Source organism: Podarcis filfolensis, assembly GCF_964270895.1.
Source record: "Podarcis filfolensis genome assembly, chromosome: 6".
Taxonomy (NCBI): Eukaryota; Metazoa; Chordata; class Lepidosauria; order Squamata; family Lacertidae; genus Podarcis; species Podarcis filfolensis.
In genome coordinates this window covers 77,378,609-77,391,778 of record NC_139609.1, presented here as the reverse complement: position 1 = coordinate 77,391,778, position 13,170 = coordinate 77,378,609, and the positions used below count along the sequence as shown (strand labels likewise).

Below are 13,170 nucleotides of genomic sequence, written 5' to 3'. Positions count from 1 at the left end.
GAGAGAGAGAGAGAGAGAGACAAACAAACAAACAAACAAACACACCCTGTCAATTCCATTCAAGCTATTTTCACAGCAGGTCGTAGACATGTGGAAGGTAGGGGAGCCAATATTGAAGCAGCTCTTGCGCCATCAAATTGTGTGTGTGTATTAATGTGTGCGTATAATTCCCACAGACACACGTTTCTACAGATGTACCACGATGAAAAGTTAATCCACACAACTGGAGCTGGCTTCCTTTTCTCCCTCCTCTGCACCTCTAGAATCTAATCTTTGCACCCTTCCTCTTGGCTGCTGTTTACCTGGGAGAGAGATGGCAGACATGACTGAGGGATGTGGAACAACGGTTAACTCTATGCAGCCTGTCCATTTGTTTAATTGGTACTGTTCCACCCCAGCTTTTTCTTCAAGGAGCTCAAGGTGGGTCCCACGCCAAGCATCCCCCAACCCCACCCCCCAACACAAGCCTCTCCTTCGCTCCAACTATTAACCCCTTTGCTGCCGACATGCCTCGGTTTTCTCCCCAGCTCCGGCTGCCTTCGTCCGCTTCCCTTTTGCTCTCCCCCCCTCCCACCCCGCGCCGAGTCTTACCCGCGTCCTCCTCGTCGAAGCTGTTCATGCAGGGGAAGTAAATGGCCAGGGCCTCGAAGGACGCGGAGAGGCTGAGGCGGCTCTGCGATCGCTCCATGAAAAGCCCCGAGCCCGGGGCGCCGCCGGGGGCTTCGGCCGCAGCCTGCGGCTTGGCCAGCTTCGACGCCCCATTCTTCACTCGGAGCACAGCCCGCGGCGTCTTGGCTACTGTGGGGGGGCCTTAGGGAGGTGAGAAATGGGCTGACCGGGGTGGGGGATATGAGGCGGGGGGTGGGTGAGGGGGGGTGAGAGAAGAACGGACTTGAACCCACCGGCGGCGGAGATGGGAGGGAGGGAGAAAGAGAAGGTGATGCTGAGGAGGGAACGCGCAGGGAAGATGCTAGTGGTACCCAGGAAACTGAGCGCCCGGGAGAAAGGATGCTGGTGGTACCCAAGAGAGGAAGGATGCAGGCAGTACCCGAGAGAGGAAGGATGCTGGTGGTACCCAAGAGAGAAAGGATGCTGGTGGTACCCAAGAGAGAAAGGATGCTGGTGGTACCCAAAGGGAGGATGGATGCGGTGAGGAAGGATGCTGCCAAGAGAGCTGCTTCTTCCAGCTGCCGCTCTTCTCCCGAGGAGAGATGCTGCAGCTGCTCTTTTGCCCCCAGGGAGGAGAGGAGGGAGGCTGCTGTGATCCCCGATGCAGATGTCAGGATGGAGCCCGATGCCCTTGCGTCGCCGCGAAGTCTGCGGCTGCCGGCGAGAGAACCACCTGCTGCTCCGCCCGCTCTCCCCGGGCGTCCACGGCTCTTCCCGCGGAGGCGCGTCTGGCTCTTCTCGCCGCGTCCCCCACCGCCAGGCTGCGCTCCTCGCGGCTGCCCGTCTCCGGCTCTCAATGGCTCTTCATTCAGCCCGGCGTCGGGGGCGGGAGCTGCGGCCGTGAAGTCATCCCGGGAAAGCCGGCGCGGCCAATCGGAGCCCGAGGGCGGGCAGAGAGGGGCAGTCGCTAGGGCTTGAAAGGGGACCCGCCGCTGGATAAGGGTTGGCGGCGGCCGTTGCCAGGCGGAAAGCGACGGAGCATGCGCCCTCGCGCCTTTTGTGTGGCGGCGGCTGCGGCGGACGGTTTGCAGCCCATCGATTTCACGCTGGCTGTAGGATGTTCAGCACCATTCAATCACAGAATCATGGGATTGTAGAGTTGGAAGGGACCACGAGGGTCATCTAAGTCCAGCCCCCTGCAGTGCAAGGATCTTTTGCCGGAATGGGACTCGAACCCACATCCTCAAATAAAGAGTCTCATGCTCTACTGACTGAGCTACTCTGTTGCAGGTACTAACTTAACTCCAGAGGAATGGCATGGTAGAATGTGGAGTTAAGTCCTTATGGAGAGACTAATAAGTAACCCGTTCCGGTACTTCCGGGTTTCAGCAGATCCATAACCAGAAAAAATGCAACCTGAAGCGTCTGTAACCCGAGGTATGACTGTACTTACTAAATTTTTAATTGGTTTTCACAACATTATAAACAAACACATGAGACAAACAAACATAAATCATAGCCTAATTGAAAATTACACTTATTAACATTGTTAAGTGACTTCCTCGCTTCCCCTTGGTTGAATTTCATTGCATATCCTTTTACCGGTTTTCCAAATCACAGTTCTTATAAAATTTAACTTAAACATTAACATCCTTAGATCTTCACATTATGAAATTAAACATATTAATTCATCACTTAACATAAATAAAACCCTAAGCCAATTAAGTATCTGCAAGCTGTTTTCAGTTAATTTAACTTAACATATTTAACTAAGTAATCATTAAATTTAATCCACTCTTCCTGATACTCCTCCTCCTTCTGGTCGCGGACTCTTCCGATTAGGTCGGCTAGCTCCGAAAAATCCATCATCTTCATCTGCCATTCTTCTATCGTTGGTAATTCTTCGGTTTTCCACTTTTTAGCTAACAAAATACGAGCAGCAGTTGTGGCATACAGAGATAATTTAACATCTGTACTTACTGTACTTACAAACTTAATGTTTGTATTATTGACATCAGGCACAACCAACAGGTAGATCTACCGGTAGATCAGTGGACATCTGTGGTAGATCACAGGCTCCCCACAAAGAAGCTCAACAACTTTGCCCTGCACCCCTAAAACAGAGGTTTCCTTCCTAAAAAGACCTCAACAACTTAGACCTGAAGCCCAAATAAGGGGATAGAACGCTGCCAGTTTTTAACTCTGTGAGTAGATCCCAGTCTCTTGGGAGTTGGTCACCCCTGATTTACATTATCATAGAAGAGCTCCTCAGGGTCATCTTGTTCAACCCCCTGCAATGCAGGAATTGCAACTTGATCATACATGACAGATGGCCGTCCAACATCTGCTCCAAGGAAGGAGAATATACTGCTCCTGAGGGAGACCGTTCCACTGTTGAACAGCTCTTACTTTCAGAAAGTTATTCCTGATGTTTACTTGAAATCTCCTTTCTTCTTGTAACTTGTATATAAATGAAATGTTTCTTGGGGGGTTGAGGATATATGAGGATTGTGATACAGGTTTTTTGTAACTGAAAAATAAAGTATTTTAATACCATGTGTCTGGTGGGATTGCGGTGTGCACAGGTGCCAAATGTCCGGGTGGAAAGGACGCCTTCCAACACAATTGTGTGCATGTTTAGTCAGAAGTAAGTGGCATTGAGTTCAATGGCATTTACACCCAGTTAAATACATATAGGACTGCAGCCTTTGAACTTTGGGCAGAGGTCTCTCTGTTTATTTTAATTGTTTTTTATACCGCTTTTCCAAAATCAGCAGCAGCCTCTCAAAGCAGTGCCCCAAAAAAATCAAGAGATCACATTCTCAACTAAACTCATTTAAAATCCATTTTTTAAAAAAAAGATTATATAAAAGCACGTAGAAAAGGAGTGGGCATGTTGGCTTATTTATACACCGCTTTGGGGCTGAAAGGCTCCCAATATGTTGAACAGCATATTACAACCAAACACCCAGAAAAAGACAATAAAATGTTGTAAATATATGAATATATTATTTAAGTGCCTACATATGAGTGCGCAGTGAAAGTGTGATGGACTGTGACCTTTAATATATAAGCCATCAGAATATACGACAACAGAAACACTTCACCATAGGAGGACAAGTAGCCTGAGCAAGCTAGAAACCTGAATATACATAATGTATATTATATATATATATATATATATATATATATATATATATATTAAACACCAACTAGAAGAATTAATAATATTACTGAAGGTGCACTGAAAATGAAGGTCTTTGTAAAATAACAGGGAGGAAGCCCAATGAGCATCTGGTGGGAGGCCATTCTAAGGTTCTGGGGCCACAACGGACAAGGTCCTGCTTCTTGAAAAGAACAGCTTCACCGCCATGTGCAGCAGAGTCTGAAATGACCTCATTGAATGGATGTTAAATGTTGAGAGGGCTAAATGGGAGGGGATTTGCCCTGAGATAATCAGAATCCAGGGCATTGAGGCCTTTTGAATGTCAAAGCAGCACCTTGAGTTGAGTTTGGAAGGAGCTGGAAACTATCGTAATGTTTCAAAACAGATAATAGGAAAATCCTGGCTTGAGCCCACCATACTCAAACAGCATCATTTGGCACCAGGACACCCCCACAAAGACACCACTGCAGCGATCCAAAATGAAAGCCCACCCAAGCAAGGATAGCACTTGCTTGGTCTCTTGTCTTTCAGTAGCGGACATATCATTTAGTATACACTGCTCAATATTCAGAATTTCTAAGTGGTGTACATGTCATTTTTAAAAAAAAAAATAGCACACCAATTTTGCTTGGTGTTTGCAAAGAGAGCTGAGAATCAGCTGAGCAAATAGTGATATTGTGAATATCTGGTACTGTCTGTTTGTTTTTATACAACTTTTTATCCATGTCTTGCTCCTGTGCTTACATCCATGCTATGAAAAGCTGTTCCTGTTGATTTCTGTAGTTTATATCAATCCATGGTTCAAAGGCCCAAAAGTAAGTAGGCTGTTTCCCCTGCTCCAACCACCAGTTTCCCTCCCCACCAAGGCAAGATGGCTCAGAATTCTTCCTGCTTGGAGGAAAGAAGGGCAACATATATTTTTAAAAAACTTGCGATTTATGTTTTCTGCAAAGTGGGTGACTTATATTTCCATTCTTTCTCCCATGCTTCCATCATGGTATGATTTCCAGACACAGCCATATTAAATGGATCGTTCGTACAACATTTGCCAGAAAGGAGCATTACATGTATTTGTTACTCAACACTTTAAAGCCACTACTTCCGCGCAGCCTTTAAAAATCAAGACTCGGAATAAACTCAGAACAGATCATCATGCAGGTGAGATTATCCTATGTTTGTTTCCAAGCATTTAAATTTACCCTATGGGAGGTGAACAGTCTGATGCACAACACATATAGGCACATTTTGCACCATCAAAAGCATTCCAACAGTTAGCTGGGAGAAAGAAGACAAACAGATTTGATTCATCTCCTTGCTCTCATATTTTGTTGTGTCAACTCCTTCCTTTAATGTGGGAACGAAGCAGGCTTCCTAGAAAAAGAGAGGCGTCATTTAGTCAACAGCTGCTGAAGCCCTTCTCTAAAAATGCAAGCCTTCTCCTAGCACAGTCCAGTAGACTCTCGGCATCTGAGAGTGAGCAGTCACTGGTCAGGGTTTATGGTGTCACATATAAATAAGCAAGCTTTGTTTCCGAACATTTCCTGAAGGCCGGTTTCCCACTCTTCTCTCTCTCTCTCTCTCTCTCTCTCTCTCTCTCTCTCTCTCTCTCTCTCCCCTCCCTCAAAGTTCACCCAGAAAACCTGGCTGCCAATCAAAAGCACCAGCTGTCCTCAGAAGATGAGCATTGCTCACCCAGGAAACTCAAAAGCAGTGTAGGCACAATTGCATCATATGCTTCCATTTGCGTGGAGGGATCTCTGCCTAGCGATTCTGTGTGACTCAAACCTCAGATAGAAAATAAGATGGAGCCTTAGCCTTCAGTTGGTTTTCCCAGCAGCAGACAGGTTTCCTTGGTGTGTCACAAAAAGAAGAGGCCCCCAATCGTTTGCCCCAATCATTTCCAGTTGCTATCAAAAGGAGGAATTAGGATTATTCTATTGTCATTTTACCTTTTTGAATGTCTTAAATTATTGTTGTTGATTTTTCTTAGTGATGATTATCTTGTTTTCTGTTTTTTGTAAACTACATTGAGGGTTTTTTTGCTTTTTACAATCAAGTGGTGCAATATATATATATAATATATATATATATATATATATATATATATATATATACACACACACACACACACACACATACACATACATACATACATACATACATACACCTTGGGTTCAGAATTTAATTCGTTCCCAAGGTCTGTTCTTAACCTGAAGCACCACTTTAGCTAATGGGACCTCCTGCTGCACCGCCGCTGCACGATTTCTGTTCTCATCCTGAGGCAAAGTTCTTAACCCAGGGTAATATTTCTGGGTTAGCGGAGTCTGTAACCTGAAGCGTATGTAACCTGAAGTGTATGTATCCCGAGGTACCACTCTGTGTGTGTTTGTATGAAGAAGATGTGTTTGCAATTGTAAAATACTCTGTATGCCCCAAGATGTTCAGACTAGACAGTGAGCCCTATAAAATGGATAGCCTCTGTGTATACCAACTTGAGTTCCTTGGAGAAAGGGCAGGATGCAAATTACCATACAATTACAGTATCATCAGTATACATAAGAGAGGGGGAACCTTTTTGGCCCAGCAGCCCAGGCAGGCAGAGAGTCCGTCCATATGGGTCAACTTTGACAGGTGGGAGGGATAACCCACATGTCAATTTCCTGCTGTCATTATGGCTGGTTGTTCAAAGATCAGATCGGCTCAGGGTATTTTGGAGAGGTTCTACTTTGGCTTGGACAAATAAAAAATAAACAAATAGCTCAATCGGTAGAGAATGAGACTCTAAATCCCAGAGTTGTAGGTTCGAGTCCCACCCCGGGTGAAAGATTCCTGCATTGCAGAGGGTTGGACTAGATGATCCTTGAGGCACCTTCCAACTCTTCCGTTTTATGACTCTGTTATTCTGTGAAACCTTAAATCTGACCCAATTCAATTCATGATCTGGAATTCATTCAAATCTTTAGCGCACTCCTACCTTAAACCATAGGGACGCGGGTGGCGCTGTGGGTTAAACCACAGAGCCTAGGACTTGCCGATCAGAAGGTCAGTGGTTCAAATCCCCGTGACGGGATGAGCTCCCGTTGCTCAGTCCCAGCTCCTGCCCACCTAGCAGTTGGAAAGCATGTCAAAGTGCAAGTAGATAAATAGGTACCGCTCCGGCGGGAAGGTTAACGGCGTTTCCGTGCGCTGCTCTGGTTCGCCAGAAGCGGCTTAGTCATGCTAGCCACATGACCCGGAAGCTGTACGCCAGCTCCCTCGGCCAATAAAGCAAGATGAGCGTCACAACCCCAGAGTCGGTCACGACTGAACCTAATGGTCAGGGGTCCCTTTACCTTAAACCATAGGTTTGGACAGTGCTTTTTTCCGGGGGGGGGGGGCGCAGGGGTATGCATATCCCTAAACATTTTGTGAATCTTTGTACTTTTGTCCATTTACTGTATTTATTTTCCCCGATTTAGACTATAAAATGGTAATTTTCTTGAGTCAAAATGAGAGTACCCCTAAACATTTTTTAAGAAAAAAAGCACTGGGTTTGGATAGAAATTGGTTTGTACCATTAAAGAAATAAGTTGTGTTCCGTTGGCTGTTTGGTGGCTTTTGACAAAGCATTCTCCTCAGTCAATGTTCTGTTTGTAAATGGCAGTAATAATGCTCTAGCTCATGAGCTTGATAGGAGTGAGAAAACTGAGAATAAGTGAAGTAACATTATTACCCTAAGCCCTGGGAATAAGCTGTGCTATAAATCTTGCTGTTGAGAAATAAAGATCTCTATTGCTTCTGAGAACATGGAAGCAGATCTTGAGTCATAGACCTCTTGCTGCTTTCACTGCATCACCTGCCAATATTGTTAGATGGAAGTGGTCCAAATGCCTTAAAGTACAAAGACTTCTCTCTATTACCACAGTGTCCAGGAGCAGATTCAAGCTATCGAGATTCATGCAATTGGCTCTTGAAAGCTTAATGCCTGTTGCTAGTAGGTACATGGGGTTTGAGCTGCCTAAAGTTTCTGGCCGCGTGATTAAATTTGGTGATACCACACCTCCACAGTTCTCTAGATTTTTGAGCAGTTGATAGAGGCGATAAGTCTTTAGCTGGAGATTCAGATGCCTTGCTAATGCAGTTAAATGTGTCTCTTTTTTTAATAACTTCTGTGGACTCCTGAACCCTTGCAATCTTTCACCCCACAACTCCCTCTCTTCAGAGGCCCTGTAGGTGACTTCCTCTGTGATATCTGCTTAGCATTTGAGCTCCCTTCCCACCCACCCCCGGTAAATTCAGTCGTTAACATAAATGAATAAAAATGCACAGAAATAAAGCCTACCTTTGGAATAGACATCCCTGTAATTGCACAACTGGGCACAGATTCTGCTTTTCAAAATTCAGAGTATCTAGGATTTGTGACACTTGCTTTTAAAAAGTAAGTTTCTAACTCTTGTTGTTATGGAAGGAAAATCTGAACGGATGCAGGACACTACAGTTAAGACCTCAGAACAGACGTCAAACCCTTTCCAGCTTCTTTTGGGCCGTGTCTGTGGCATTTTAGTCCTGCAATGCACTGCATTTCTGTAGGAATCCAAACCCAGTGCCCTGACACCCAGGTTAAAGAAACTGCATTGCCTGCTTTGACTCCAAATCTAGTTAAATTGTTGGCATGTGGGGAGTTTTTCTTCTCCTTCATGTCTCTGCCACACAGACACTTATCTCTCATATCCCTATCCTCCATATTCAGCTAATGCCACCACTTTTGCCATATTCTCTCCAGATTGACAATCTTTGAAGCAAAACAGAGATGGCAGTTGAGCAGCTTCCTGTCAGATGGCACAGCAGGTTCCAACTTTGATTGTTACTCAGTTACTCGTGGCATTCAGTTTCCAGGGGAAAGAAATCCCAATCAGTGCAATCTGATTGGCTGAATTCATTATCTGACAGTCTGGAAATGGAAGTGTAGTTTTGTTAAGAGCGTTAAAAGGGTGACCCTTATTCCCCTCACAGAGCTTCCAGTTTCCAGAGTTCCCTGGAAAGAGGGGTTGACTGTTAAGCCACTCTAGAAATTTATGACGACAAAAAGTAGTTTCAATGTTCTTCTTGTGTACACGCCAGAGTGTTGAGATGCATGCAGGCCACACAGATCCAATTTTTCACTTTGTGCACATTCATCCATACATGGCTCCTTTCAATTTAAGGGCTCATCCAGACCTGAGCTAGTCCTGTACCTGGAAAACACAGGTCCAAGAGGTTTTCTGCTTGCTTTCTAGGCACGGGTCTGCTTTCCCCTGGAAAACCCACTCTTTAGCAATAAATCGGAGCAAATGTCAATCCAGAGAAAACCCGATTGACGTTTGCTCTGATTCAGCAATAGAGATTGGGTTTACCCAAGAGAAAATGGCAAACCAACGGTGAGTCTGGATGAGTCCTCATGCTATCTCAGTGTTTTTCATCCTCACTAGTGGGCAGTGCCTGATGGGATATGTATTTGCACTGTGTGTTGCGGTCCCCTCCCCTCAATTAGTCCTTCCCACACCCTCCCCATCTGCGATCCATTTTGGGAATGTGCACGGGTATTTGTTTACCTGTGCATGATCAATTCTGCTTTTTCTTTTTTTAAAAAAAGGAGATAAATGTTTGCCGGTATACCAGATTTGCAAGGGTTAAAGATACCCCCCCCCAAAAAAGTGTGTGTTGTACCAACCACACCAGCAGCCTGCTAAGGAGCACCTCACCAATGGAGGTGTCATTGGAGATGGCACCCAGTATAATATCACCATACATGGGGTTTTTTTAAAAAAAATCCTGCCCACACAATATGCTTCAGTATGTAACATGCAGTTTTATGGTGGATCTCCCTCCCTTACTGCATTATCCATGGATCAGGAGATTTTGAATTAAATTGTGGAAAAAGTGCAGGCTGCCATGACTGCGTCCGACTTTCTTGGCAAGTATCCATGCAAGTATATGTTGAATTTTATTGATCTGTGGTCATTATTTTAACTCAGTTCAGTTCATGTTGTACAGCCAGGCATCCTACTGAGGAGGACCAAGCATTAAAAACGCAAATGCGTCCTAAGTGCAGACTTATAGCCACACAAAAGCACACACAAAGACGCATGCCAGAGGCACAGCCCCAGGCTGTTGTTGCTGAAGATATAGGCCACAGACAATTCAAGGAGCTTTGGTGTTCTGCCTAGGCTTCACCTACAACACTTGCCTCTTCCAAAAAAAAGCTGCATGTCCAATTGAGGGGCAGGAGATTTCCTTGGGAGTAATGAGGGCTGAGTTTTCCTTCCCCCAGTTTCTGCTGCACCAGGAGAGGAGACAAAGCAATCATTGTTGTGAACCATTCGGAACCATTCTATACATTACACCTGATAGTGGAGTAAAGTGGTAGACTTTTCAACTCTACCATTTCAGATTACAGATGGGGGAATATTTTTGATCAGTCCCCTGTCTAAGAAACTCCAAGCATTTAATAAACACTCAGCAGTGGCCAGAGGATTGGAGAAGATCAGTCTACATCCCAATCCCAAAGAAGGGCAGTGCCAAAGAATGCTTCAACTACCGCACAATTGCACTCATTTCACAAGCTAGCAAGGTTATGCTTAAAATTCTACAAGGCAGGCTTAAGCAGTATGTGGACCGAGAACTCCCAGAAGTGCAAGCTGGATTTCAAAGGGGCAGAGGAAGCAGAGACCAAATTGCAAACATGCACTGTATTATGGAGAAAGCTAGAGAGTTCCAGAAAAACATCTACTTCTGCTTCATTGACTATGCAAAAGCCTTTGATTGTGTCGACCACAGCAAACTATGGCAAGTTCTTAAAGAAATGGGAGTGCCTGATCACCTCATCTGTCTCCTAAGAAATCTCTATGCGGGACAAGAAGCTACAGTTAGAACTGGATATGGAACAACTGATTGGTTCAAAATTGGGAAAGGAGTATGGCAAGGCTGTATATTGTCTCCCTGCTTATTTAACTTATATGCAGAATTCATCATGCGAAAGGCTGGGCTGGATGAATCCCAAGCCGGAATTAAGATTGCCAGAAGAAATATCAACAACCTCAGATATGCAGATGTCACAACCTTGATGGCAGAAAGTGAGGAGCAATTAAAGAACCTTTTAATGAGGGTGAAAGAGGAGAGCACAACATATGGTCTGAAGCTCAACATCAAAAAACCGAAGATCATGGCCACTGGTCCCATTACCTCCTGGCAAATAGAAGGGGAAGAAATGGAGGCAGTGAGAGATTTTACTTTCTTGGGCTCCATGATTACTGCAGATGGTGACAGCAGTCATGAAATTAAAATACGCCTGCTTCTTGGGAGAAAAGCAATTAGAAACCTAGACAGCATCTTAAAAAGCAGAGACATCACCTTGCCAACAAAGGTCCGTATAGTTAAAGCCATATTGCAAACATGCGCTGGATTATGGAGAAAGCTAGAGAGTTCCAGAAAGACATCTACTTCTGCTTCATTGACTATGCAAAAGTCTTTGACTGTGTCGACCACAGCAAACTATGGCAAGTTCTTAAAGAAATGGGAGTGCCTGATCACCTCATCTGTCTCCTGAGAAACCTCTATGTGGGACAAGAAGCTACAGTTAGAACTGGATATGGAACAACTGACTGGTTCAAAATTGGGAAAGGAGTACGGCAAGGCTGTATATTGTCCCCCTGCTTATTTAACTTATATGCAGAATTCATCATGTGAAAGGCTGGGCTGGATGAATCCCAAGCCGGAATTAAGATCGCTGGAAGAAATATCAACAGCCTCAGATATGCAGATGATACAACCTTGATGGCAGAAAGTGAGGAGGAATTAAAGAACCTTTTAATGAGGGTGAAAGAGGAGAGCGCAAAATATGGTCTGAAGCTCAACATCAAAAAAACAAAGATCATGGCCACTGGTCCCATCACCTCCTGGCAAATAGAAGGGGAAGAAATGGAGGCAGTGAGAGATTTTACTTTCTTGGGCTCCATGATCACTGCAGATGGCGACAGCAGTCACGAAATTAAAAGACGTCTGCTCCTTGGGAGAAAGGCGATGGCAAACCTAGACACCATCTTAAAAAGCAGAGACATCACCTTGCCAACAAAGGTCCGTATTGTTAAAGCTATGGTTTTCCCAGTAGTGATGTATGGAAGTGAGAGCTGGACCATAAAGAAGGCTGATCGCCGAAGAATTGATGCTTTTGAACTATGGTGCTGGAGGAGACTCTTGAGAGTCCCATGGACTGCAAGAAGATCAAACGTATCCATTCTGAAGGAAATCAGCCCTGAGTGCTCACTGGAAGGACAGATCATGAAGCTGAGGCTCCAGTACTTTGGCCACCTCATGAGAAGAGAAGACTCCCTGGAAAAGACCCTGATGTTGGAAAAGATTGAGGGCACAAGAAGAAGGGGACGACAGAGGACGAGATGGTTGGACAGTGTTCTCGAAGCTACAAACATGAGTCTGACCAAACTGCGGGAGGCAGTGGAAGACAGATGTGCCTGGCGTGCTCTGGTCCATGGGGTCACGAAGAGTCGGACACGACTAAACGACTAAACAACAACAACAAGTTAAAGCCATGGTTTTCCGAACAGTGATGTATGGAAGTGAGAGCTGGACCATAAAGAAGGCTGATCGCCAAAGAACTGATGCTTTTGAATTATGCTGCTGGAGGAGACTCTTGAGAGTCCCATGGACTGCAAGAAGATCCATCCTATCCATTCTGAAGGAAATCAGCCCTCAGTGCTTACTGGAAGGACAGATCCTGAAGCTGAGGCTCCAATACTTTGGCCACATCATAAGAGAAGACTCCCTGGAAAAGACCCTGAGGTTGGGAAAGATTGAGGGCACAAGGAGAAGGGGACGACAGAGGACGAGATGGCTGGACAGTTTTCTCGAAGCTACGAACATGAGTTTGACTAAGCTGCGGGAAGCAGTGGAAGACAGGAGTGCCTGGTGTGCTCTGGTCCATGGGGTCACGAAGAGTCGGACACGACCAAACGACTAAACTTCAACAAGGGTTCATGGGTGTAGCTGGGCGAGGCAGGAGGGGCAGCTGCCCCCCGATCAAGTAAAACAGTAGAAATACTTAACTAACTGACCAATCGTGTCCGTTCTGCCCCTCCCCTACTAAAAATCCTGGCTACGCCCATGACTGGGTGCTGCCAGGCTGCTACTATTTTGGGGTAGGATTGAATCACATACTGGCAAATTCTGGGTACATAATTACAGTTGATTGGGATGTCTTGCACAACAGATGGCCTGGAAGTGCAGTACAGTGGTACCTCGAGTTACATACGCTTCAGGTTACAGACGCTTCAGGTTACAGACTCCACTAACCCAGAAATAGTACCTTAGGTTAAGAACTTTGCTGTAGGATGAGAACAGAAATCATGCTCCAGCGTCGTGGT

General features: G+C 45.2%; 1 protein-coding gene and 1 long non-coding RNA gene across 3 annotated transcripts in view; both read right to left on the bottom strand.

The window, feature by feature from the left end:
- RIMS4 (regulating synaptic membrane exocytosis 4) overlaps positions 1–1,550 on the bottom strand; it is a gene marked incomplete at its 3' end in the record, with an annotated part of 96,512 nt that extends 94,962 nt beyond the window's left edge. The window contains exon 1 of one of the 2 annotated variants that reach the window (XM_083619152.1): positions 592–1,550. In XM_083619152.1, coding sequence (XP_083475278.1) covers positions 592–688 — 97 coding nt within the window. In that variant the 5' untranslated portion in view covers positions 689–1,550. The remainder of the gene's footprint in view (positions 1–591) is intronic. The other variant, XM_083619151.1, reaches the window with a different exon arrangement.
- LOC310764838 overlaps positions 1–13,170 on the bottom strand; it is a 133,011-nt gene that overhangs the window by 94,962 nt on the left and 24,879 nt on the right. The gene's annotated exons all lie outside the window — the stretch shown is intronic.